General features: G+C 42.4%; 1 protein-coding gene across 3 annotated transcripts in view; it reads right to left on the minus strand.

Annotated features, from left to right (window-relative positions):
* The window catches only part of CFAP61 (cilia and flagella associated protein 61), a 439,348-nt gene that overhangs the window by 311,609 nt on the left and 100,886 nt on the right, over window positions 1–26,853 (minus strand). For all 3 annotated transcript variants that reach the window (XM_073557422.1, XM_073557421.1, XM_073557423.1), the window contains exons 12-13: window positions 25,869–25,908; window positions 14,386–14,525 (exon numbers count right to left, since the gene is read on the minus strand). In XM_073557422.1, the coding sequence (XP_073413523.1) occupies window positions 14,386–14,525; window positions 25,869–25,908 (180 nt within the window). The remainder of the gene's footprint in view (window positions 1–14,385; window positions 14,526–25,868; window positions 25,909–26,853) is intronic.

Below are 26,853 nucleotides of genomic sequence, written 5' to 3' on the forward strand. Positions count from 1 at the left end.
ACTCTAGCCAGATTCTTCCTCGCCGAGATGGTCCAGCAGGCTGTGGGGAGCCCTGGATCTGGGCAGTTGGGCTGCTGCTGATGTTGACCTGCTCCTCCTGTATGGCTGATGGTGCAGTAGCAGACGGTCCTGCTTGGGGATGTGATCCTGGTGGTGGGGTTTGTGGTGCAGGCACTGGCTTTTCCTGAGAGGAATCTTCACCCATGCTTCTTGGAGGGGGAGAAGATGGGCCAGCCACCTCTTCCCCTACAGACCCAGGATCTATGATGGGCTCTGTATCTGAGCCAGTTTCTCTTTCCGTAAGGTTGGACTGAGTTCTGTTATGAAATAGAACAGAGCCAAAAATAAATCAATTTTTTTGGCCCTGTAAAGTATCTGTGTAATGTGGTGTGAGGTGTCTACTTAGGGTCTCAGATCCAGAATTGGAGCGAGGAAGGAGAGGCGGTCATAATATATATTTCCGCTTTATGTGGCCCGCATCACCACTCCTGGCACGGTGCTGACGTTCCCGATTGTATTGGTCGCGGATGCTGCACCAGCGTCTCATCACATCTTCCACTGCAATGTGACAGGAAATATTCTCAATTTCACATATTTGCTAGGTCAAATTTGCTACAAGTAGCCTAGGCATGTGGCCTTCTAGGGTGTGCTTTCTACCCAGGGTGGCATATATAATTGGGGCATCCAGGCCAGATACACAGGGTCACAATAGTTCAGGTATCAAGTAACTACACTTAATAACTTCGTTGGCTAGGAAGATGAGGAGCTTGTGGCCTGGGCCAAATTATGTCAGTGTATAACCATGGGTCACATAAAAATCTACCCGCCTCATGAGGCAAGAAGTCCAAGCACAGGAAGGGGGGGGGCCTGATTCTAAATGCCTTTTTTGATGTGAGGTAATTTTAAACAGTTTTTGGGTTGTACTTACTCATTTGCTGCTGCTCCTCACGTGGCTGATCACCAAAATCGTGGAACATCTGACGACATATGCGCCTCCATGACGCCTCCTTTCTTGCCTGGTTAGCATAATGGGCATCACGTTGGTCCCAGATTTCCGGCCGCTCCTGCACTAATACATTCAGCATCTCCACATTGGGAAATATGGCGCCATGATGCTGCAGAACTCCGTGGAGGCGTACTTCCTGGATGTCTGGAGTGTTTTTGAGCTAATTAGCATGTCTAACCTTCCTGATGATGGATTGGCCCATTTCCTGTCACCTGCCAAAAGACCTGCGTATTTCTCGCAAGTCACACGTGTGGTCCGTGTGTAATCCGCATTTTTTGCGCACCCATAGACTTGCATTGGCGTACTACGGGCGTAGTACGCTGACAATCGCAGCATGCTGCGATTGGCACAGACCATAGAATACGGACGAGAAATATACGGCTGTTGGGAGCTGCCCCATAGAGAATCATTTGTCCGTGTGAATGCGTGCTTTTAACGCCTCTGACTCGTCCGTATTCCTCTCTAGTGTGACCCCGGCCTTAGTCTGAGCCTATCTTTCATTTCTCAGAAAGGTTTGGGGGATCTTTTGCATCTGTGATGTAAAAAAAAAGCTATTAACCTATAGATATGGGGTTAATCTGCAGCGTTTTGAAGCCATGTGGCTGCTGCTCTGACAACCTAAACTTTCAGTTATAGAGGCACAGCTTCAGTCACAGTTCAGTACATAGTGAGCAGCAGCTGTAACCACAACCCCGGCACTGACAGCCAGCTAAGCAGTGCATCAGTACAAAGCCGGCTGTCACTCATAGTGCAGGGTGTGGTTACAGCAACCACTCACTATGTACTGAGCGATGACTGAAGCCAAGATGGCCACGCCTGTATGACTGAAAGCCCAAGCCTGCCAGGATTGTTAAAGTTCATTTTCTCCTGGCAGCGGGGCTCTCAGTGTGGTGGCCGCTGTTTCAAACAATATCAACCTGCAGATTAACCCAATGAATGCAGCGCTTAATCAGATGATAGGATCTCTTTAAATTGATGATTTACCAATTTATAGGATAGGCTATCAATGTCTGACTTGTTGAGGTCAACCCTAAGTCCCTCACGATCTGCAAAATGAAGGGGCTGCATATTGCACTGGATCTTTAGAATCTCATCACAGAGACAGCTTAGAAATGTTTCTATACCTTGATTTGTATTTCATTTATAGGGGTTAACAGGTTGAATCTTAGACATAGACATAAGGCCCAATTCATCAAAACCGGCAATATTCACGATGGTCTTGATGAGGAGATGTGCTGGAATCAGATGCTCCTGTTTCAAGAAGAGGCAAATGGAGGGTGATGCACATGTGAGATTGTGCTAGGCAGGCTAATCAAAAGAAGAACAGCGAAGGCTCTCTAAGGACTCATTCAGACATCAGGATTTGGTCAGCATTTTACATCAGTGTTTGTAAGCCAAGAGCGGAAGTTAAAACTATAATTGAATGATTGACACCTGTTCTGTGTTTTGGACACACTCCTGGCTTTTGCATACAAATACTGATGAAATACTGATGAAATACTGACCAAAAATACTGATATGTGAATAAAGCCTAAATAAGAGGCGGTTCTAAGGGCTCCCGTCCAGCCGCCAAAGATTACTGATGTTGTAGCTGGATCAGGTCCTACAAATTGATTTGTACCATCTCTACTTATCATGTGGATAAGCGATAACTTGTAGATTGGCACTTATTGTATATAAAATATTGATAAAAAAATACAAACTTGAAATACTATAAAGTGTTAAATACAAGCAGCCGGCATCTATTATACATATGCATGTGACTGCGGACTTAACATGTATATTTTATCTTCTCCTAGACACCACCAGAGATATAATGATCAGAAGACATCATATTAATTAAGCTTCAGTGTTCTTATCTGTAGGATCTATGCTCATTAATTAAAGCTTAGTCCCATAGCTCTGATGGATGTCTGGATTCTATTAGCCATTTGATTAACTTCTTTACTATTTGCATGCACTTTCTGCATACAAATAAAGTATTCAAGCACACTGATGTAAAAATAATGACAAATGTATAATTATCAGGATGGTTTCCTATAGTCGCATACTGAAGATGTTTACTAATAACGGATACACACAATGGTTAAGGCAATGCGAATTTTCTAAGGTCATTCGTAATTTATCATCCAAGAAGAATACAATTACAATGATATTGAATTAAACACCTCAACAATGGCACATTCATCGTATGCGGGGAGTGGAAACCACTAATGAGACTAATTATCATCTCTAATTATCAGCTTTGCGTGTTGGATTATAATAAGCCTACCTCATCCCTATATGAAGATTTGCAGTGAGGATTTATGGTATGGTATTTATTTACTGACTTTTCTATTCTTTCCTTACAAAAGAAGGTTTCAAAACACACATTAAGCCCTTTCTCAGAAGAAAACTGGTATAGAAATGTCATCCATCTTTATGAAACGTGTAGTCGAGCACCAGTTTGGCAGCTTTTGCCGTTATTACGTCAGCTCAACCGGAGCTTACCGGAAACGGCATGGTCTTACATGGCCCAAAAGGTTCAGAATTATTTACTCCACAAAACTTATAGCAGAAATGTACCCGAGTCTATGACTGATAACTAGAGGCGGAAGACCTGTGAAGACTCAGACGTCAAGGTTAGATTTCAGAAAGGCAGATTTTAAGGGATTCAGAAAGAGAATTGGAGGGATCCAATGGCTGGATATCCTTAAAGACAAAAATGTCCAGGAAGGATGGGAAATCTTGAAAAATGAAATTCTCAAAGCACAGTTGTTAACAATTCCGAAAAGAGGGAAGAATAGGAAGCAGTTAAGGAAACCAGGATGGATGAACACAGAACTTAAGCACATGCTAAAAAGGAAGAAAAAAATGTTTATAAAATGGAAAGAGGGAGGCATATCTAAAGAAGAATATAATGCTGTCTGCAGAACCTGCAGGGCACAAATCAGATTAGCTAAAGCTGAAAATGAATTGAGGCTTGCAAGAGATGTCAAAAGCAATAATAAAGGATTTTGGGGATATGTCAAAAGTAAATGAAAAGTCAAAGATGCTATAGGATTTTTACAGGATGAAAATGATGAAATGGTAAGACAGGATGTTGAGAAGGCTGAACTTTTAAATTCCTATTTTGCATCTGTTTTCTCTCAGAAAGGAAATGTAACATCAACTGTTATTCACTGTCCTATTAAGGGAATAGAAGAATCCAGGATATCTATAAACAGAAAGATAGTGAGGAAACACTTAGCTAGCCTAAATGAATTCAAGTCTCCAGGTCCAGATGAATTACACCCCAGAGTACTGAAGGAGATAGCAGAAGAAATTTTTGAACCCCTCTCTATAATCTTTGAAAATTCTTGGAGAACAGGAGAAGTGCCAGAAGACTGGAGAAGAGCAAATGTTGTTCCTATCTTCAAAAAGGGGAAGAAGGTGGACCCAGGTAACTATAGGCCGGTGAGTCTGACTTCTATACCAGGAAAGATCTTTGAACAAATTATTAAACAACATGTATGTCAATACCTGGATAAGAATGAAGTGATTAAACAGAGTCAGCATGGGTTTGTAACTAATAAGTCATGTCAGACTAACTTAATTTCCTTCTATGACGGTATCACTGATTGGGTGGATCAAGGAAATGCTGTAGATATAGTATATCTTGACTTCAGCAAAGCATTTGACAAAGTCTCTCATACAATCCTTATTGAAAAAATGATTAAGTATGGAATGGACAAGGCAACTGTTAGGTGGATTCATAACTGGCTTAGTGATCGGACCCAAAGAGTGGTCGTAAATGGCTGCACATCCAGTTGGAAGAATGTCTCAAGTGGGGTACCACAGGGCTCTGTCCTGGGCCCTGTATTGTTCAACATCTTTATCAACGATTTAGATGAAGGCATTGAGGGTAAACTGATTAAATTTGCTGATGACACAAAGCTAGGAGAGATAGCTAATACTAGAGAAGAGAGAGAGAGGATTCAAAAAGATTTAAATAAACTGGAGAAGTGGGCAGCAACAAACAGAATGGTTTTTAACAGGGAGAAATGCAAAGTACTACATCTGGGCAATAAAAATGGAAAAAGCATATATAGAATGGGAGGAATAGGGCTAAGTGACAGCACATGTGAAAAAGACTTGGGTATACTAATAGATCACAGACTGAATATGAGTCAACAGTGTGATGCAGCAGCAAAAAAGGCAAATGCAATTCTAGGATGTATTAACAGAAGCATACAGTCTAGATCACGTGAAGTCATTATTTCCCTCTACTCCTCTTTGGTCAGACCTCATCTGGAATATTGTGTCCAGTTTTGGGCACCACATTTTAAAAAAGACATCAACAAACTGGAGCAAGTTCAGAAAAGAGCGACCAGAATGGTGACCGGTCTGCAAACCCTGTCTTATGAGGAAAGGTTGCAGGATTTGGGAATGTTTAGTTTGCAAAAGAGAAGACTGAGAGGAGACTTAATAGCTGTCTACAAATATCTAAAGGGCTGTCACATTGTAGAAGGATCAACTTTATTCTCATTTGCACAAGGAAAGACTAGAAGCAATGGGATGAAACTGAATGGGAGGAGACACAGATTAGATATTAGAAAAAACTTTTTGACAGTTAGAGTGATCAATGAGTGGAACAGGCTGCCACGAGAAGTGGTGAGTTCTCCTTCAATGGAAGTCTTCAAACAGAGGCTGGACAGACATCTGACTGGGATGATTTAGCGAATCCTGCTTTGAGCAGGGGGTTGGACCAGATGGCCCAGGAGGTCCCTTCCAACTCTACGATTCTATGATTCTATGATTCTATGAAGAACATTTCTCATTTCTGGCAACGAAAAGATGCGCCAAATGCAGTAAAAGGTCCAGGACTTGAATTTGGCTCATTTTTCTCCAGCGGACCCTGGATCAAGGCCGGTACATAAAGAATTGCCCCCAACAGACTCAGAACACAATTTTATCTAGTTTACAGTGCAGTATACTGAGTCAGTGATTTAAGAAGCTTCTCCATTTTAGTAAATGATGATGTGTATCTAGATTATGCCATGAATTAATAATCAGTAGGGGCCAAGAGACGGCGGCAGTGGCTCCTTCTAGGTGTTTTCCTGCACAGTGGTACTCCCATTTACCTGCTGTGTGATGTAAAGTTGGGAAGCCTTGTTAGAGATTTACGAGCCCCATATGGGAAGTGTGGCGCTCTGTGTCTTTACAGCGACAAAAGGGTTAAATGTGTACTGTTCTGCATGTGTTTTGTGAGCAATGGGAGTTATGCTTTCTCTGCTAGAGACCACAACACACACACAATTTACACCACTCCCTCACTTGTCTGAAGTTTAGAGCTTTGCAGACTTACCCTAACTGGGAGGGGGAGGGGCAGAGTTGTGGTTTCAGTGAACAAGAAGGAGGAAGAACGTCTTGGAGACCATGTTAAGACATGTGCTCAATCCAGGAGTGAGAGCTAAGAAGCATCAGGGACCAGCCCCTATACCATCCATGCTTTCATAGCAGGGTGGTAAGCTGAGACACGGTGTGGATTTACACAACCAACAGCATCGGGTTTTCCCTGGGAAAACTGCAGCGAACTAGGATCAGTGAAGGATTGTGCAAGTGGGAACTTGAGCTGCTCACACACAGGATCCATGCTGCAAGTTGCCAAAGGAGAAATACACAGTGAGTAGAGGCTATATCGGAAGTTCTAAACTCTGGGAAGCCTTGGTCCCAGAAGGGATTAGAATAGCAGGAAGCTTACACTGAGTCACAGCAGGGAAAGATAACTCCCATTCTGCAGAACAGACTGTAACCAGGTGAGAGTTGTAATATCTCCTCTGAACTGCACCTGAACAACAGTAAATGATAAAGTCACTTTCCTTTTCTCCTACCTTATTACTCTGTGCCTTCTACTTGCATCACAATCTCTGGGGGTCTGCCCTGGTTGGAGAGGGTTTAACATCTGCACTGCCATCACCATCTACTCCTCCAGGGATCATCTGCAGTGCCGGCTATACTACAGTCGAACACTCCAACTGGCGTCACGAATCACTACATAAACTTTATCCCCATCCTGTTCGTGATGCCAGAATGACGCGCCCGAGGGGCCGTGGCATACTCAGTACCGAGCCCGTTAACTTCAATGGGAGATGTCACAGTGGCGGTGACCCGGTCCGTGGCCCCAGGCGGTCATGTAAAAGGGGTAGAATTGGATGGGGATAAAGTTTATGTAGTGATTCGTGACGCCAGCTGGAGTGTTCGACTGTGGTATAACCAGCACTGCAGATGATTCCTGGGGGGGTAGATGGTGATGGCAGTGCAGATGTTAAACCCTCTCCAACCAGGGCAGACCCCCAGAGATTGTGATGCAAGTAGAAGGCACAGAGTAATAAGGCAGGAGAAAAGGAAAGTCACTTTATCATTTACTGTTGTTCAGGTGCAGTTCAGAGGAGATATTACAACTCTCACCAGAGGTTACAGTCTGTTCTGCAGAATGGGAGTTATCTTTCCCTGCTGTGACTCAGTTTAAGCTTCCTGCTATTCTAATCCCATCTGGGACAAAAGCTTCCCAAAATTTAGAACTTCCAATATAGCCTCCTTTGGCAACTTGCAGCATGGATCCTGTGTGTGAGCAGCTCAAGTTCCCACTTGCACAATCCTTCACTGATCCTAGTTCGCTGCAGTTTTCCCAGGGAAAACACGATGCTGTTGGTTGTATAAATCCACACAGTGTCTCAGCTTACCACCCTGCTCTGAAAGCATGGATGGCCTAGGGACTGGTCCCTGATGCTTCTTAGCTCTCACTCCTGGATTGAGAACATGTCTTAACATGACCTCCAAGACGTTCTTCCTCCTTTTGTTCACTGAAACCACAACTCGGCCCCTCCCCCTCCCAGTTAGGGTAAGTCTGCAAAGCTCTAAGCTTCAGACAAGTGAGGGAGTGGTGTAAATTGTGTGTGTGTTGTGGTCTCTAGCAGAGAAAGCATAACTCCCATTGCTCACAAAACACATGCAGAACAGTACATATTTAACCCTTTTGTCGCGGTAAAGATACAGGGCGCCACAGAAGGGTAACATAGTAACATAGTTGTTAAGGTTGAAGGAAGACTTTAAGTCCATCTAGTTCAACCCATATCCTATACTAACTTCCCCTAACATGTTGATCCAGAGGAAGGCAAAAAAAAATCCATGTGGCAAACAGTAAGCTTCACAGTGGGGAAAAAATTCCTTCCCGACTTCACATACGGCAATCAGACTAGCTCCCTTGATCAACGCAATATCAAGGAAACTAGTGTATATAACCTGTAATATTATACTTTTTAGGAAAGGCATCCAGACCCTTCTTAAATTTTAGTAGGGAATTACTCATTACAACATCATATGGCAGAGAGTTCCATAGTCTCACGGCTCTTACAGTAAAGAATCCGCATCTGTGATTATGCTTAAACCATCTTTCCTCCAGACGTAGAGGATGCCCCCTTGTCCCCGTCACAGGTCTAAGACTAAAAAGATCATTAGAAAGGTCTTTGTACTGTCCCCGCATATATTTATACATTGTAATAAGATCACCCCTAAGCCTTCGATTTTCCAAACTAAATAACCCTAAGGGTAATAACCTGTCTTGGTATTGCAGACCCCCCAGTTCCCTAATAACCTTGGTCGCTCTACTCTGCACCTGCTCCAGTTCAGCTATGTCTTTCTTATACACCGGAGACCAGAACTGTACACAGTATTCTGTTATGATTGGGTCACCGAGGAGGAAAACAAGACCAAGCTAAGCCACAGAAAACCAGAGAGGTTGGTAACTAAGTGGATTGTAGACCCCTGATCCTATCCACACATCTAGCAGTAGCCGTGCAGCGTACCTATGATGATTCTAGACGCCTCAACACAGCCGGAGAACTAAATAAGCCTAAAGCAAGAAAAGGGGAAATCTAAACTGCCCCAGAGCAGACCCCAAAGGAATAGATAGCCCCCAAACATATATTGTCGGTGAGACAAGATGAAAACACAAACACAGGTAGGAAAATAGGCTGAGAAAATGATGGGGCCCACACTAACTAGAAAGGACAGGAAAGGAAAGACACTGTCTGCAATCACGCAAAAAACCCTGCAAAAATGTCCAACACGTCTGATAGCAAAAAACTATGAAGTCACTAGACTTCACCCACTATATCAGCACTCTGGCATATTCGGAAAGCAGAGCAAAAAGAGGCCAATCTAATAAGGGACAAAAAACAAACTGGCACAAACAGTAACATAAGGATGGAAATTCAGCACAGCCCCAGCTGGGGCTGGCTGACCACACAAAACTGAATAGTCAAAACCAAATCGAATGAGAACAATAGCAAAGAACACTTAGCTTGAGCATGCAGGGACTGAACTGGAAACTAAGACCTCAGGAGGCAGGAAAAATCACCAGCAGGGATAGAGGGAGTCGGCTGTCTTAAATCCAGTCAGAGACTCCAGATGTCCGATCGTCGTCCTCATTATCAGGTGGCAGGCCTCTGTCAATTAGATCAGCTCCATTACCTCCTGTAACCACCAGAGGGAGCCCGGAAAGAGAACTCGCGACTCCTCTGTCAATACAACCAGCTCCACTACCTTCACTAGCAACCAGAGGTAGGCCAGAAAGTGAATTCACAACAGTATTCTAAGTGTGGTCACACTAGTGGCTTATATAGAGGTAAGCCCATGAAAAAACATTTACCACATCTCCATAAGATAGGTGATAAAGGTATGATGATTGGGGGCCACAGGGCTGGGACACCTTCCCGTCACCAGGATGGGGGCCACTGATCCTTTGTTCTTGAGAAGTTTTGAAAGAAGTTGTAACCATTGCCTCTTTTAAGTCTACGGGACTGACTTAGATAGCTAAAAGGACAGTGCTCAGCGGTCTCTGTGAGCCCTATAGTCAACGACCAAAGCAGTAATGCGCATTTGAGACCAATTTTTTTTTTTTCATGGGTTAGAAGTTTTGAAGATGTTTAGGTGCATCATGCACAAGCAGATGACAGGAGGTTGATCAAGGGTGGGTGGGCACTTTCAATGAAGTCATACTGGCCATGCCATAAACATCACTACACACAAGGAGCACTTTGACGCAACTATTATTTGCACAAAGATGAAATCACTACTAAAGGAAATCTAAGGCCTCCACATGGGCTATGATAATACTAGCATGTGATGGCTGAACTGACAAATTTGATTTGCGCTGCCCTGGTCCGGTGTCAAGTCCAAGCCTTCATGACAGCTGGTTCTCACTCCTGTGCAGGATACCGTACCGCCACCGCTGCTTGGTGCAGAAGTGAAAACCTTCTCTGCCCTTTTTCACATTGACATCGTTTGACACGTGGTAATGTTTTAATACTAAATACATGTTAGGATCGTTCCGATGCTTACACCTTGTCATGGTGGGATAGCTTTTATGCCTTTTTGATCAAAATAGCGTTAAGTACGCTATGCTAATTACAGGTACTATTACTATTTACTTGCTGTAGGGTATATGCTCATTTGTCTTGTTTTTCTTTTCATGGGTTTTGACTGTGAAATGGCCACAGTGTGAACATGCTCTTACACTTCGCATGTATACCAGCTTATAGTTTGTCTCAATTCTTTGGTTTTGCTATAATTTTACATAATAGGTCCCTTCTCAGGAAAGCTCTATCTATCCATCTATTATCTATCTATCTATCCATCTATCTAAAAAAAAAAAATAGTAGAACAGCACAGTTAGGATAGGGTGCAAAGCCCCACAGGTACATACCAGTCCTTATGAATAAAAATCCATAAAGATCGAGGCAGCACACCACATTACAGTTGAGATAGTACTCTTTAATGGCCCATATGGCGACGTTTCGGTCCTAGGTGTGGACCTTTCTCAAGCTCTTTTGTTTTGTTTTATCTATCTATCATCTATCTATCTATCCATCTATTATCTATCTATTTATATATTATCTATTTATCTACCGTATCCATCCATCTATTATCTATCTATCTATCTATCCATCCATCTATCTATCCATCTATCATCTATCCATCTATTATCTATCTAACTATTCTATTATGTGTCTATCTAAATAGAAAAAACAGATAGCAGCACAAACTTGAGCAGATATTGGGTGCAATAGTCCTGAATAATGCGGTTGTCCAACGCAAAAATATAAATAGAAAAAAAACAGGCAGCACTCCAGTTAAAGGGAAAATTGTGGACTTTAATCCAGCGCCAAGTGATGCAACGTTTCGACCTCACGGCACGGTCTTTGTCAAGCACAGTGTTTCCACAGAATAGTGCACTTTTTATACATATCTCTTCAATTTACCAATATACAAAAATTAGCATATATTAAATATAAATCATAATCAAAGTGTATGAAAATAACATTGCAGTAAATATGAGAATCATCATAGTGTTTACATATATAAGGTGCATGTTAGAGTGCAAAAAATTATATCCAACCGTACCTACAATCATTGATACAGCTAGATTAACAATAATTAAAAGATGTGAAACACCTGTGTGATATTTAAAATGCAGAAACATTATAAATCACCTGGAACACTCAGACCCATGTTGTAGTTCCACCATAACAGCATTCTCAGAGTACAACTGAGCATGTCAGTAATCAGATAAGAGATCGATAAGGGTTTATACAGAAAAAAAAATGTTAAAGAAATTTTTTTTAAAAAAGGATAACTTTTTCAAAAAATCCATCAATATCAATTAACACATGTACTGCATATTAAGACAGAGAATGAATCTTAAAATCAACATTAAGGCCATCATTTTACGCTTATTTTCCTCACGTTCATCACGCAACTTTGAAACATGTGAAGAAACGTTCTCAGAAAAATTCTTCCAATCAATGTCCGACATACATGCTTTTAGTTTTAGTTTCAAGTTTGTAAGAAATCTTACAGACCCTTGCACAAAATTCTGGAGAATTCATCATTAAATTCGGCCTCACATTCGTAAGCCCCTTGGTGTGATTTCAGCCATATAGTATTCACCCAGAGTCATTAAACGCAGCTCAATTGCAGTTTGTAGTTAACCGCTTCAGGTCATTCTCATATCTCCTTTGTTTCTCACACAGAAGGGTTTTCCAAAAATGCAGCAGAAAAAACCCTTATCGATCTCTCTTCTTGTATTGCACTCTGATATTTATTTGAGCCAATTTTGTTTTTTTAATAATGACTAAATGCTCTTTTTTATTTTGAATCCCTGGATAGAAACTCTTCCCAATGATTGTTGTATGTTCCTTTTGTATATTGTATAAAGTATATGAGATAAATTTATCCTAAGGCCCGAATTTTGCTAGTGACATCTGGTACCCAGTTTATATGGTGAACGTTTGCTGGCATGTGCATTTAGCCCACAGTGCATAGTAGTGACGCAGGGGGTTAATCCCCTCTGTGATTGCTGGCTGTGTGCTGGTACTCCGCCTCTGTCCTCTAGGGGGCATGTGGCGTAGTGCTTGTGGCTTATGCACAGCCATTGGTATGAATGTTTTGGGTGTCCAGTTCATCACTTAATACGATCACTACAAGTGCTCCATTCCATTTAAGTATTGAGATTTCTCTCTTTTGTGTACAAATGCTGTTTCTCCTTATGAAATATTGTGTGGGCATAGTTGCCAGCACTTGTAATGGTGGAACAGGGCGTGGAAATGCCTAGTGAGCATGTTCATTGCTATCATCGCTGACATCACTGTCGAGTGGCCAATCGGGAGTCTCTGATTACTGACATGCGCAGTTGTGCTCTGAGAATGCTGTTACGGTGGAACTACAACATGCGTCTGAGTGTTCCAGGTCATTTATAATGTTTATGCATTTTAAATATCACATAGGTGTTTCACATCTTTTAATCATTGTTAATCTAGCTGTATCAATGATTGTAGGTACGGTTGGATAGAATTTTTTGCACTCTAACATGCACCTTATATATGTAAACACTATGATGATTCTCATATTTACTGCAATGTTATTTTCATACACTTTGATTATGATTTATATTTAATATATGCTAATTTTTGTATATTGGTAAATTGAAGAGATATGTATAAAAAGTGCACTATTCTGTGGTAACACTGTGCTTGACAAAGACCGTGCCGTGAGGTCGAAACGTTGCACCACTTGGCGCTGGAGTAAAGTCCACAATTCTCCCTTTAACTGGTGTGCTGCATGTTTTTTTTTGTATTTATCTATCAGTTAATTCTTCATTTTAACTGAGTTCTACTTTTTCTACCTTGATTAGAACTATAATAAAAATGAGTTTAATAAAAAGACGTCACATTCATTCGTCAGGTCTGAGATTATGACAACTATAGATCCCAGGCCTCTCTACATAAATGAGATATAAAACCTATTACAAACACAAAGAATACATTGTACAAAAGGCTCATTATATTAGAAAAAGTGTACGTACTTGTACACTTGTTCAAAATGGTGATAACTTCGCTTGGGGCGCTGCGTGAGGAACACAAAAGCAGCAAATAAAAAGACAATATCACCTCTTTGTCTAAACAATAAAATAATAATTATAAATATTTGCGCTAAAAAATGTGTCCTAAAGTCCGAAGATAAACGTCCTAAAATATAACATGCAAGGCCCATAAAAAATATAATAAACAAAGATAGAGCACTAATGTGCCTAGAGAAATAAACTCAGGATAATTTAAAAAAAAAAAAAAAAAAAAAAAAGGAGCACACAATTATATTAACCTTTCAACACCAGGATAGGGCCATGTTCAGACGGTGCTCTGTTGTCCCAATGCAAGGCTAAATGCGCAGAGTAGCTGCTTCCACTGGGAGCCAAAGGTCCTTGTCCTGAAGAAATGTCCCATTGTAATCCAAGTAAAAAATATATCCAAAATCAGTATCGAGGGTTAAATGATGAAGTGCCCCTAATGTGATGGCAGGTAAAGGACGATGCCCCTGCCGGTGACAATCGCCCACCTTGTTAGCAAAATCACACCGCTGCACAGCGACAGAAGCGCTGTGTAGGAGCTGAAAGCCGGCAAGGAACAGGACCTTGCGTGACGTCACAAGGTCCTGTTCCTTGCCGGCTTTTAGCTCCTTGCATTGAGACTACAATTATCCTGAGTTTATTTCTCTAGGCACATTAGTGCTCTATCTTTGTTTATTATATTTTTTATGGGCCTTGCATGTTATATTTTAGGACACATTTTTTAGCGCAAATATTTATAATTATTGTATATTTGTTCGTAATATGATTTTTTTTTAATTAGCACATTATTTTCAGAATTTTTTTTTATACAGCTTTAATAAAAAAGCACCGGACGGTCGGAGTCAGGAGGTGCGCACTGACATGACAATATATTGTGATCCTATTTGCTCACACGTGCAGGTGTAAAAAAAAAAAGACAAGCAGAGATTGCAGAGGTTGATTTTCCACTTACTTGATCAAGCCAGCGCGGTGGAAAATATAAAGCTCCTGAGGCAAAGTGCATGTACTCAGGGGCACCGCTCGCACAAAGCTCTGGAGCAGAGGAAATTCAGGGGTGAGGTGAGGAACCGTGATGATGCAGAAGTCTTTATCCTTGAGCAATGAAACACAAACACATTACTGGAATCCATGCATAGCATACAACTGGGAATAAATACTAATTAATTAAAATGTTTCATGCATCAGAGATCCCAGTATTAGCCTGGAATGATTTCATGCACTGGAGATGGCAGAGGCTGGCAGGGGCACCTTATAAATAAACAGTACCATAGCATTACATGAGCGATCATACTTTACCTACATTAATACGTCCTTAGCTTTAATTATACTGATTGTGTTTGTCAAACATTTAGTTTGGAAATTATTTATCGCTGCACCCTGCAAATCTTTCATGTATTCTGGAAATTTGCCTTGGTCCAACTTACTAACTGTGTGATCAGTTATGGGTCTGGCGTTAGTACAATAAAGGAGGCTCTCCGCTTTGGACAATCCTTATTTATTCGATACTAAAGTGATGATTCTTCCTACTGGGACCCCCGAGGATGAGCTGTAATCTGTCGGGGAATCTGGCAATAAGGCCGGCCATACATATTAGACAGCTGTCGGCTGAACGATGTTTCGGCTAATTGTTCGGCTGACGGCCATCTTGGCCACCTCTTCCATACGCAAGGAGCGTTCTTTCTGCAGAGTGCTTCCGTGTTCTCCAACGACACTTTCACCGGTGGTTTTTCTCTGCCAGAACAATGTAATTGGCAGTCTGAAATCAGACATACATGATGGACATCTCTTCCAACCATCAGGCGGCTGGCACTACCATACATATTCGACCGTCAGCCAAACCTGTCGCTATCGGCAGATTCACTCAACATTAGTTTAATGTGTATAGGGTCTTGAGCGAATATCTTCGGTTCCCAGCTTTTTCGGAAAGGTATAGCGCTTGCTGAATAAGCTACAACAGGACCCCGGCTTCCTGGATCGCGCCGGCTGAACAGCTGATCGCCGCCGCAGTTGCATGTGTCGCGGCTGTGTCACTGTCACAACACACATGCATGGAGAGACAAACACACAGGATCTCCATGCATGTGCTGTAACAGTGACACAGCTGCGCCACATTCAGCTTTGGCGGCGATCAGCTGTTCAGCAGGCGCGAACCAGGAAGCCAGGTTCCCGCTGTAGCTTAATCAGCAAGCGCTATAGATTGCCGAATAAGCGGGGAACCGAAGATATTCACTCAACTCTAGTCTTAAAGCCTCAATTTGATGTCCATTTTTATTAAATATGACAAATCGGACCTCCTTCTACCAGTTTGCAGGATTCAGTATTCATCCATTTTTCGCCGGTGTGATGGTTTTTACCATCACTTTGGCATCTGTTTTTCCCAAATACAAAAAGAAAAATTATTCCTACGTCCCATTAAACTGTAAAAACCGGACAGCTCTCAGAGGCCACAAAGATGGCATAATTGTGCCATCTTTTATTTTCATTTTTAACAGACCCATTGATCTGAGCAGGTGAGTTTCATCCGTGACTCAAATAAAAATCATATTTACTTTTTTTTTTTTTTTTTGCGGAAACTCGGTCTGCAAGAAAATACTGACATGTGATCTGATTATAAAGGGCATGAGTTCTATCCACGAAAAAAAAAATGATAGAACACATATGTGAAAAATTAACATGGGAATGAGGCCTAAGTGTCCCATTTTCCTACAGGACCACCACGGGGGTAATTTATGGTAATTTAATTGTCCACGGGAGAGTATCGCACCACTGGGACGCACACTGATTGGCAAATGCAGATTTTTTTTTTTAATCTGCAACAAAATGACAAAACAGGTTGATTGCCTGACCGCTGCTTCATTCTCTCTATGGGACTGCCGAATAAAGCCAAGTGCACCACATGACAGCCTCATAGAGAGTGAATGACGCTGCGGTCAAGCATACATACTTCTGTTCCATTCTAACGGGGGATAAAAATTCCCTGTTCTGCCGATTGGTGCCGGTCATAGTGGTTCGGGACCCTCCAGTGGATAGGATTACAAAATACTGATCCAAATCTATGTCTGGGTTGTCCGTGTAATGTATGAGAGGGCAGGTCCTCAGGAAAGAAAGATGTTCTTTATGAGGATCCTAAACAGAGATCCCCCTTTCCTGCTGACAATGAGATGGGAGATTTCAGTCCTGAAGCCCGCAGAGTTGTGAATGCAGCTCTAAATGATAAAACAGGCTGCAGCTAAAGATTAGTAGAAGATATAGAAAAAATACATTAGTAAAGTGGGATTATTGTCAAGATCCATTTCTGGATTTGTGGCAGCTCTGGTTCCACTAAGTTTAAAACTTTTTTCCTTTCAGGCCATCAGGGGTTAATGTCAGTTTTTCCCCCCGCTGGCAATCTGGTGTTACTGCAGTGCTGCTGGGTCAGCTGATGTGGGTGGTGACCACTCCCACCATCCTTTAAAAGGTCACCTGATGCATCAGCTGACTGTTGGTGATAGATTTCCTTTCTGAAGACCAGCCTAACAGGAGCAGCTCTCTGGTGTCAGCCACATCTGGTGTTTGGAGACCTGTTGCTGTTGTTATCTGCGGTGTGGAGCATAGCAGCGGTGTACATAAGTTAAGTGTGGTGTTTATGTTACCTCGTCCCCTTTGGTGTTTGTCACTTCCCCCTGTGTGTTGTTATGAACAAGTCACGGTAGGAGGCAAAAACAGAAATACTAGCTAAGTCCAGAAAACCAGAGAAGTTGGCAGCTATCGGATTGCAGACCCCTGAACCTATCAACAACAACTAGCAGTAGCCGTGGGGGGTTCCTACGGTGCCCTAGACCCCTCGATCACAGCCGGACAGCTAAATAGCCTAAAGACAGAAAGGGAAATCTAAACTGCCCCAGAGCAGACCCCAAAGCAATAGGCAGCCCCCAACATATAATGACGGTGAAGCAAGATGAAAAAACACTAACACAGATAGAAAGATAGGCTGAGCAAATGATGGGGCCCAAGCTAACTAAATAGGACAGGATAGAAAAGCTGCTGTCTGCAATCCGCACAAAAACCCTATCAAAACATGAGCCAACAGACTGAGAGGGAAAAAAAGCCCTGAAGACGCTAGGCTTCAAAAAAACTATATCAGTACTCAGGTATTTTCTGAAGACAGAGCAAAAAGGCAAAAAGGAATTCAGCTCACCCCAGCAGGGAATGGCAGAAATCCAGAAAAACAATGCAAAACAAAACCAAAACACAAATGCAAAAAGCAGAGCAGAAAAACTTACTTTTGAGGAGCAGGAATCAGACTGGTCTAGAATCCCTCAGAGAAATCACCAGCCAGGCAGAAGGGCGTCGGCTGCCTTATATCCAGTCAGCAATTCCCGTCACCCAGTCATCATGATCCAGCTCAGGTGCTTGGTAATCAGCCTCACTACCTTCCTTCACCAGAAGAGGGAGTTCATCACACCTCAATGGTGAAGGGGAAAATGAACTCACAACAGTACCTCCCCCTTGAGGAGGGGTCACCGAACCCTCATCCACGCCACCAGGGCGATCAGGGTGAGCCCGAAGAAAGGCACGCACCAATCTTTTGGCATGAATATCAGAGGCAGAGACCCAGGAATTATCCTCCTGACCATAACCTTTCCACTTAACCAAATACTGGAGTCTCCGTCTAGCCAGACGGGAATCCAGTATCTTCTCTACCTCATATTCCATGTTACCTTCAACCAATACAGGGTCCGGAGGTGCCACCCCAGGAACTACTGGTTCAACAAACCTCTTCAACAAGGACTTATGAAACACATTATGGATTTTAAATGTGACAGAAAGAGCCAAACGAAAAGAGACCGGATTAATAATCTCCAAAATCTTGTAAGGTCCAATAAATCTAGGCTTAAACTTAGGAGAAGCCACCTTCATAGCGATATTTTTTGATGATAACCAAACCATATCACCCACCTTAAACTAGGGACCAATGGTCCTATGTCGGTTGGAAAACCGCTGGGCCTTTTCCTGGGAGAGAGAGAACTTATCCACCACTTGGTCCCAGATCTGGTGCATTCTCTCCACCACAGTGTCAACACCTGGGCAGGCAGAAGGCTCCACCTGCCCTGAAGAAAATCGAGGATGAAACCCAAAGTTACAAAAAAAAGGTGACATCAAAGTGGCAGAACTAGCTCTATCATTTAAAGCAAATTCGGCCAAGGGCAAAAATGAAACCCAATCATCCTGATCAGCGGAAATAAAACATCTCAAATATGACTCCAAGGTCTGGTTTGTTCTCTCCGTCTGCCCATTTGTCTGAGGGTGAAAAGCAGAGGAGAAGGACAACTGAATTCCCAGCTTGGAACAGAAAGTCTTCCAAAATCTAGACACAAACTGAATTCCTCTGTCAGATACAATGTTCTCAGGAATCCCGTGCAAGCGAACCACCTGTTGCAAAAACAGGGGCACCAACTCAGAGGAAGATGGCAACTTAGGGAGTGGTACAAGATGAACCATCTTAGAGAACCTATCACAAATCACCCAAATAACAGTCATTCTCTGAGAGACAGGCATATCAGAGATGAAATCCATTGAAATATGGGTCCATGGCCTCCTGGGGACCGGCAAAGGCATCAACAACCCACTAGAGCGAGAACAAGGTTTAGACCAGGAGCAAGTCCCACAGGACTGCACAAAATTCCTGACATCACGAGACAAGGCGGGCCACCAAAAAGACCGACTCACCAGATCTCTAGTACCAAAAATACCTGGATGACCAGCCAATGCAGAGCAATGAACTTCAGACATCACTCTCTTCTTCCACTGGTCAGGAACATACAACTTTCCACTGGGACAACGCTCAGGTTTGTCCTCCTGGAACTCTTCCAGAGCTCGTCTCAAATCGGGCGAGATGGCAGAAAGAACTACCCCTTCGCCTAAGATGGTAGCAGGCTTGGTCACCACAGGAGAATCAGCAAAGAAGCTCCTAGAGAGAGCATCAGCCTTGACATTCTTAGTGCCAGGAAGAAAAGAGACCACAAAATCAAAACGTGTAAAAAACAAGGCCCACCTAGCCTGTCTAGGGTTCAAGCGTTTGGCCGACTCCAGGTAAAACAAATTCTTGTGGTCAGTGAGGACCACAACTTGATGTTTAGCTCCCTCCAACCAATGTCTCCACTCCTCAAATGCCCATTTCATGGCTAACAGTTCCCGATTCCCCACATCATAGTTACGTTCAGATGGGGAGAACTTTCGGGAAAAGAAAGCACAGGGATTCATTTTAGATGTTACAGGATCCTTTTGGGCCAAAACAGCTCCTGCACCAATCTCAGAAGCGTCCACCTCTACCTGGAACGGGAGTGAGACATCAGGTTGCCGCAAAACCGGGGCAGAAGTGAATCTTCGCTTCAGCTCCTGAAAGGAAGAAACAGTCTCCGGAGACCAATTCAACACATCAGCACCCTTCTTAGTCAGATCAGTCAATGGCTTGGCAATACTAGAAAATTTTGCTATAAATTTCCGATAAAAATTAGCAAAACCCAAAAACTTCTGGAGGGCCTTCAAAGAAGTGGGCTGAACCCAATCATAAATGGCCTGTACCTTGGCCGGGTCCATTTCAATAGTTGATGGAGACAAAATAAATCCCAAAAATGAAATCCTCTGTACCCCAAAAAGGCATTTTGATCCTTTGACATACAGGGAATTCTCCCTCAAGATCCGGAACACAGTCCGAACATGTTCCACATGAGAATCCCAATCCTTGGAGAAGATCAAAATATCATCCAGATAGATAATCAAAAATGTATCCACAAAGTTTCGGAAAATGTCGTTCATGAAGCACTGGAACACAGAAGGGGCATTAGTGAGCCCAAAAGGCATCACCAGGTACTCAAAATGTCCTCCGGGGTATTAAACGCCGTCTTCCATTCATCCCCATGCTTAATGCGGATAAGATTATACGCCCCCCTGAGGTCAAGCTTGGTAAACCAGCAAGCACCTTTAACTCTGGAGAATAGATCCGAAATCAGGGGTAACGGATACTGATATTTAATAGTAATTTTGTTGAGGGCACGATAATCAATACAAGGCCTTAATGAACCATCCTTTTTGGCCACGAAAAAAAACCCAGCACCTAAGGGTGAAGAGGATGGTCTAATATGACCCTTCTCCAACGCCTCCTTAATATAGGATAGCATAGCCTCGTGCTCGGGTACAGATAAATTGAAGAGCCGACCCTTGGGAAATTTACACCCCGGGCTCAGTTCATAACTCCTATGAGGAGGCAAAGACGCAGACTCATTCTCACTAAATACATCATAAAAGTCCGCCAAATAGTCAGGAACATCATGCGACTGAGGAGAGGTGGAAAAAACCGGAGCCTCAATAAGGGCACACCGACAACCCCAACTCACCACAGACAAAGATTTCCAATCCAAAACTGGATTATGAATTTGCAACCAGGGAAACCCCAGAACAATGGTATCATGCAAATTATGCAACACCAAAAATCTGCAATTTTCTTGATGGTCTGGGGCGACCCGCATTACCACCTGGGTCCAAAACTGAGGTTTATTTTTCGCCAAAGGAGTAGCATCAATCCCCCTCAAAGGGATAGGCGTCCGCAGAGGTGTCATAGGAAATCCACAACGTTTAGCAAAATCCAAGTCCATTAGGTTCAGGGCTGCTCCCGAATCCACAAAAGCCTTGGCGGAAAATGTGGACAGTGAGCAAATCAGAGTAATTGCCAGAAGAAACTTAGGTTGAACACCATCCACAGAAAACGTGTGTGCAAAATGTTTCTCTCGTTTAGGACAGACAGAAATAATATGCGAGGCATCTCCACAAAAAAAACACAGCTTATTACGCCTTCTGAACTCCTGACGTTGCTCCCTGGACAAAACTCTATCACATTGCATAGGTTCAGACACTTGTTCAACAGGTGGCAACACCTCTCGTGCAGTCCTGCGTTCACGTAAACGCCGATCAACCTGAATGGCTAATGACATAGAATCGTCCAGACCAGAGGGAACAGGAAATCCCACCATAGTATCTTTTACGGCTTCTGACAAACCCTTCCGAAAGAGAGCTGCCAAGGCATTATCATTCCAGGTAGTAAGGACCGCCCACTTTCGGAATTTTTGACAGTACAATTCTGCAGAATCTCGACCCTGGCTCAATGCCAACAGGGTCTTTTCAGCCTGATCAATAGCATTAGGTTCGTCATACAACAACCCCAAGGCTTGAAAAAATGCGTTCACATTAGTCAGAATAGGATCATCTGGTTTCAAAGAAAACGCCCAATCCTGGGGATCGCCACGCAGCAAAGAGATGACAATTTTAACCTGCTGCACGGAGCTCCCTGACGAGTTAGGCTTCAAGGCAAAAAATAATTTACAATTATATTTGAAATTCAAAAATTTAGACCGATCCCAAAAAAACACATCAGGAGTAGGGATCTTTGGTTCAGCAGCATGTGAATGAGCAAGGTAGGCGGAAATTCCCCACACTTCCGCAGCGAGCTGCTCCACACGATCAGACAATTGCTTTATCTCCATTGAGAGAAAAAAAAATTCCCCCTACCGCCTCAGAGATATAGAGGAAAAAACATACACACTTTTTTTTTTTTACAATTCTTTCCTGCTATTGAGTACCCTAGGATCTGCGGTATGGCTGGTGATTCTGTTATGAACGAGTCACCGTAGGAGGCAAAAACAGAAATACTAGCTAAGTCCAGAAAACCAGAGAAGTTGACAGCTATCGGATTGCAGACCCCTGAACCTATCAATAACTAGCAGTAGCCGTGGGGGGTTCCTACAGTGCCCTAGACCCCTCGATCACAGCCGGACAGCTAAATAGCCTAAAGACAGAAAGGTAAATCTAAACTGCCCCAGAGCAGACCCCAAAGCAATAGGCAGCCCCCAACATATAATGACGGTGAAGCAAGATGAAAAAACACTAACACAGATAGAAAGATAGGCTGAGCAAATGATGGGGCCCAAGCTAACTAAATAGGACAGGATAGAAAAGCTGCTGTCTGCAATCCGCACAAAAACCCTATCAAAACATGAGCCAACAGACTGACAGGGAAAAAAGCCCTGAAGACGCTAGGCTTCAAAAAGACTATATCAGTACTCAGGTATTTTCTGAAGACAGAGCAAAAAGGCAAAAAGGAATTCAGCTCATCCCAGCAAGGAATGGCAGAAATCCAGAAAAACAATGCAAAACAAAACCAAAACACAAATGCAAAAAGCAGAGCAGAAAAACTTAGCTTTTGAGGAGCAGGAATCAGACTGGTCTCCTAGAATCCCTCAGAGAAATCACCAGCCAGGCAGAAGGGCGTCGGCTGCCTTATATCCAGTCAGCAATTCCCGTCACCCAGTCATCATGATCCAGCTCAGGTGCTTGGTAATCAGCCTCATTACCTTCCTTCACCAGAAGAGGGAGTTCATCAGACCTCAATGGTGAAGGGGAAAATAAACTCATAACAGTGCGTATTATTCTGCAGGGGTGAGGCTAGTGCTCCTTGCCAGCCAGTGCACTAGCCAGGGCAGTGATAACTACTAGGGACGAGGTATCCTGACGGCGGCGGGGGAAGGACCCGCATATGGCGTTAGGTGAGTGCAGGGACAGGCTCAAGTTTGAGCGCAGGTGGTGATCATCCCTCATTCCCAATCGGTAGGACCTTCCTCTCACCTATCCCATCCCCGTTGTATGTGTGTCATACCATGACAGTCACCTCGTGACAATTATTATGTGACAAGTGATCTGTAATCATTATGGAGGACTAATCTATAATACACAGATGGTTCTTAACATAAAATATGTATAGTATTTTATTTCTATAGTTTTTTTTTCTCAACTAAATTTACTCAAAACCAGAGAAATACAAAAGAAAAACCAGAAGAGACTTATGAAACACATTTCTTTCATTCTTGCCCCAACACCCAGTTGCCAATGTATTCAGAAATTGCTAGTTGGAATAACAGGAAGGGGACAGTACAGAGTTGCATGAAAGAATTGCTATAGGAAATGTCAGTATCTTCTTCAAATTGCATGTCAGGAGAGAAGACAAGCCTTGCTCAAATTTAAGTTGATGGAGCACAAAATGCGAAAAGTTGATTTGGGGGTATAACAGAAGACTTAAAGGGGTATTCCCATCTCCAAGATGATATCCCAATATGTAGTAGGAGTAATAATAATATTAGCAAATACCTCCAATTAGAAATGTAGTATAGTTCTTCCGATAAGCTATGTCGCTTACCCAATGTGCAAGGTATTGCAGTATTTATTTATTTATTTATTAGCTTAGGTATCCATAGTTACAACCACTAACAACTAGCTAGCTGTGACTATATGAGTGGCTGTAACCATGGATAACTAAGCTACTACAATAACCTGCACATGGGGTAAGCAACATAGCTAATCAGAAGAACTATACTACATTTCTAATTGGAGGTATTTGCTAATATTTTTATTATTACACTTACTATATATTGGAATAGCATCTTGGAGTTGGGAATACCCCTTTAATTTTAGGACATGTGTCAAACCAGAGTAATTCTCTGAAAAGATGCGCAACAAAAAACATTTGTGCAATTTCCCTGCGAATTGCTGTCACGCAGCTATATTAGTCACAGATAACTCGCATCAAACTCGCACTAAAGTCTACGGTAAATGGGTCACTCACAAGTGACTTGTGACCAGCGACAGAAAATCCTGCTGCGATTTAATGTCGGCAAGTAACCCTAGTCAAGTCCTTTGTTACCATATGACAGAAAGACCCCAATAAAAGGAAAAAAAAAAAAACACAAAAAAACATTTTTCAGAGGTTTATTACTGAACAGCACATCCACACAGCTTCTAAGATACAGACCCCATCTGTCTGAGGACAGGCTCATCTAATAAAATAGCTAGCCCCAGGCCAGCCTCACAAATACCTATTTACCCAGCGATGAGACGGGATCTCCTGATAATTCATTACCAGAACCTCAGTCTTATTTCGAAAAATCTTATCTAAGGACGCAATAAGGCCTCATTCAGACTTGTACCCACATTTTTTATATGGACAGTATATCCGTAGAAAAACCATGAGGACATGTCTGATTATGATCACCGTCATGGATCAAAATAACCCATACAAGACTATGGGTCGATGAAAAAACGCTCAACGAAGCTTTGTCATTTATTATTTCATACGAGAAAATCATGGATGAAACACAATGATGAAGCTCGACTTAAATATATTGATAGAAATCAGAATGTTTTTCTGTGTGCAAGAAGAATCACTGCCGTCTGAAATTTCAAAAGAAATCAACATCAGAAATCTGTTTTTTGTTTTCTTTTTTTCAGATAATGGCTTACATGTCAGAATGGGTTTTTTTGTTCATTTTTGTACTTTTCTTTTTTTTTACAGTTTTTGACTATAATATCACGTCTAGTACAGATTCTACAAGGGATTAAAATCAAAGAAGTGTCAAGTTACAGAGAGAAGTTTTTAAAACCACGAGAAAACCCGCCGCAGGACACTTATCCATAGAGTATTTAAAAGAGACTGTGTTAGGACAGAATAACTACTCCAAACAAGTACTGGCGCCCAGTGCACTCTGGGTGTGGCCAAACATTTAAGTTCCTCCCTACTTGTTTTCCCTCTATCTCTGCCCATCTTTTGTTTTGATTGCCAGCTCTGGTTTTATAGAGCCAGAGAATGGCGGAGATGGATGGAAAACAAGTAGGTGGGAAGGTGTAGATAAATGTTTGGTCTACATTGCTCTATTACACTGTTTAGTTGACGCTGCCGGGTGCCCCAGAAAAGCTCCCATTCAAATAATAGGATCTGATCTGCTGTACCTAGCAGCAGCTACTACAGAGTGTGTGGGCTGAGGTTTTCCTGCTCCACACCGAGGCTTCAACCTCAGCCAAAGCTACAAACAGCTGATCTATGGATGTATCCGGTGTCAGACTCCTACCAATCGGCTATTGATGACCTAACCTACGAGTAGGTCATCAACATCAAAGTGGTGGAAAACCCATTTAAATTGATTTTTGATGTGGATGGTTTTAAGTCGCTATTGGCAATAACAGATTCTGTAATATTCCGATCACTGATTACATGTAGGGAGTATTTTCAGCTATTTTGCCTTAACATCTTTCAGATCTACATCTATCAACTTTTCTCACAATTTGGAGCAATTTTCTCATTACAAGTACTCTAAGCAAATGGTCATCATATGCTATAATAGCATCAATAACAAAGATCTGCTGAGAGCCTACACATTTTACAACACAGCTGACATGCTCCGTCAGATGCGGTATGGAGCGCTTTCTCACTTGACAGATCACGGTCTGTGCGCTCTTGTGTAGCTCTGCTTGTACATAGGGACTAACACTGCCTGCTTCACGTATAATTGTTTCCTCAAGAATAAGCTGATTTCTTCTTGTTACTAGTTTCATTTTTTGATGAATTATACTTACAGGAAATAGCTGGAAGACATGACTCAAAAAATCAATGGACCTGTATATTAAGAAAAGAAACAAAAAAAAACACTTAGAGAGAACTCGAAAAACCTTAGCGAGCGTCACAGAAAGTAAAAACTATTAGGAATTTTGATATGATCGTGGCAGCATTCATATTTAAAAAAAATCAGTGACAAGAAACTATGTATTTTTTTACTTATATAAAATTACACAACTTGCCTATCTCATGTAAAGTGTTTCTTTTTTCTTAACTCCTTAATGAACACCAATATGACTTTTATTGGCATGAGAAATAAGAATAGCATCCCCCAAAAAGTGAAAATGCAGTGGGTGTCAGCTGTACACTACAGCTGACACCCTGCTGCATCGGCCACGATAGGCGTTGGCACAGATCACAGTTGTATATCCCCGTAGAAGCTGCTGTCAACAGAAACAGTGGTATCTAGATGGATAACAGAAGGAGAGGTCTCCCTCTGTAACCCTATCAACACCCCGAGATCGCGATTGTGTGGTCTTGATGGTGGTCATGTCAGTCCAAGGTAAAGTAATGGCCTTCAGGTCTGCCAGCTAGAGTGGCCTGTTGGGATGCTAACAAAACCCAATAACCAAAACCCAGGGTAAAGTGGGATGTGCCTAAACAATAATAAACACTACCAAAAACCGATTCTGCACAAAGTGCAGGACCAAAGTAGTGGCACAAATTAATAAAATAGAGGTTTTATTAAATATGGGTTGAAAACGTAAATACAGCTGGAGAAATAAATTTTGAACACGTCAGCAATTTTCTAAGGTGCTATTGACTAGAGCTGAGCGAACCCGAGCAGCTGCAAGGTGAGAACCCAAAAGCACACACAGACGACCCGCACTTTCTCGGGTAATTTTTCAGGAAGCTCAGCACTACCAAATTCAGCACACACGCCAGGCAAGGGATGTCTGTCAAACCGGCTATGCCCAGAGCTGCTACGAGATTTTGCCCATTATC

This window comes from Dendrobates tinctorius, unplaced genomic scaffold (genome assembly GCF_039654945.1).
Source record: "Dendrobates tinctorius isolate UK_male_01 unplaced genomic scaffold, ASM3965494v1 ptg000250l, whole genome shotgun sequence".
NCBI classification, from domain to species: domain Eukaryota; kingdom Metazoa; phylum Chordata; class Amphibia; order Anura; family Dendrobatidae; genus Dendrobates; species Dendrobates tinctorius.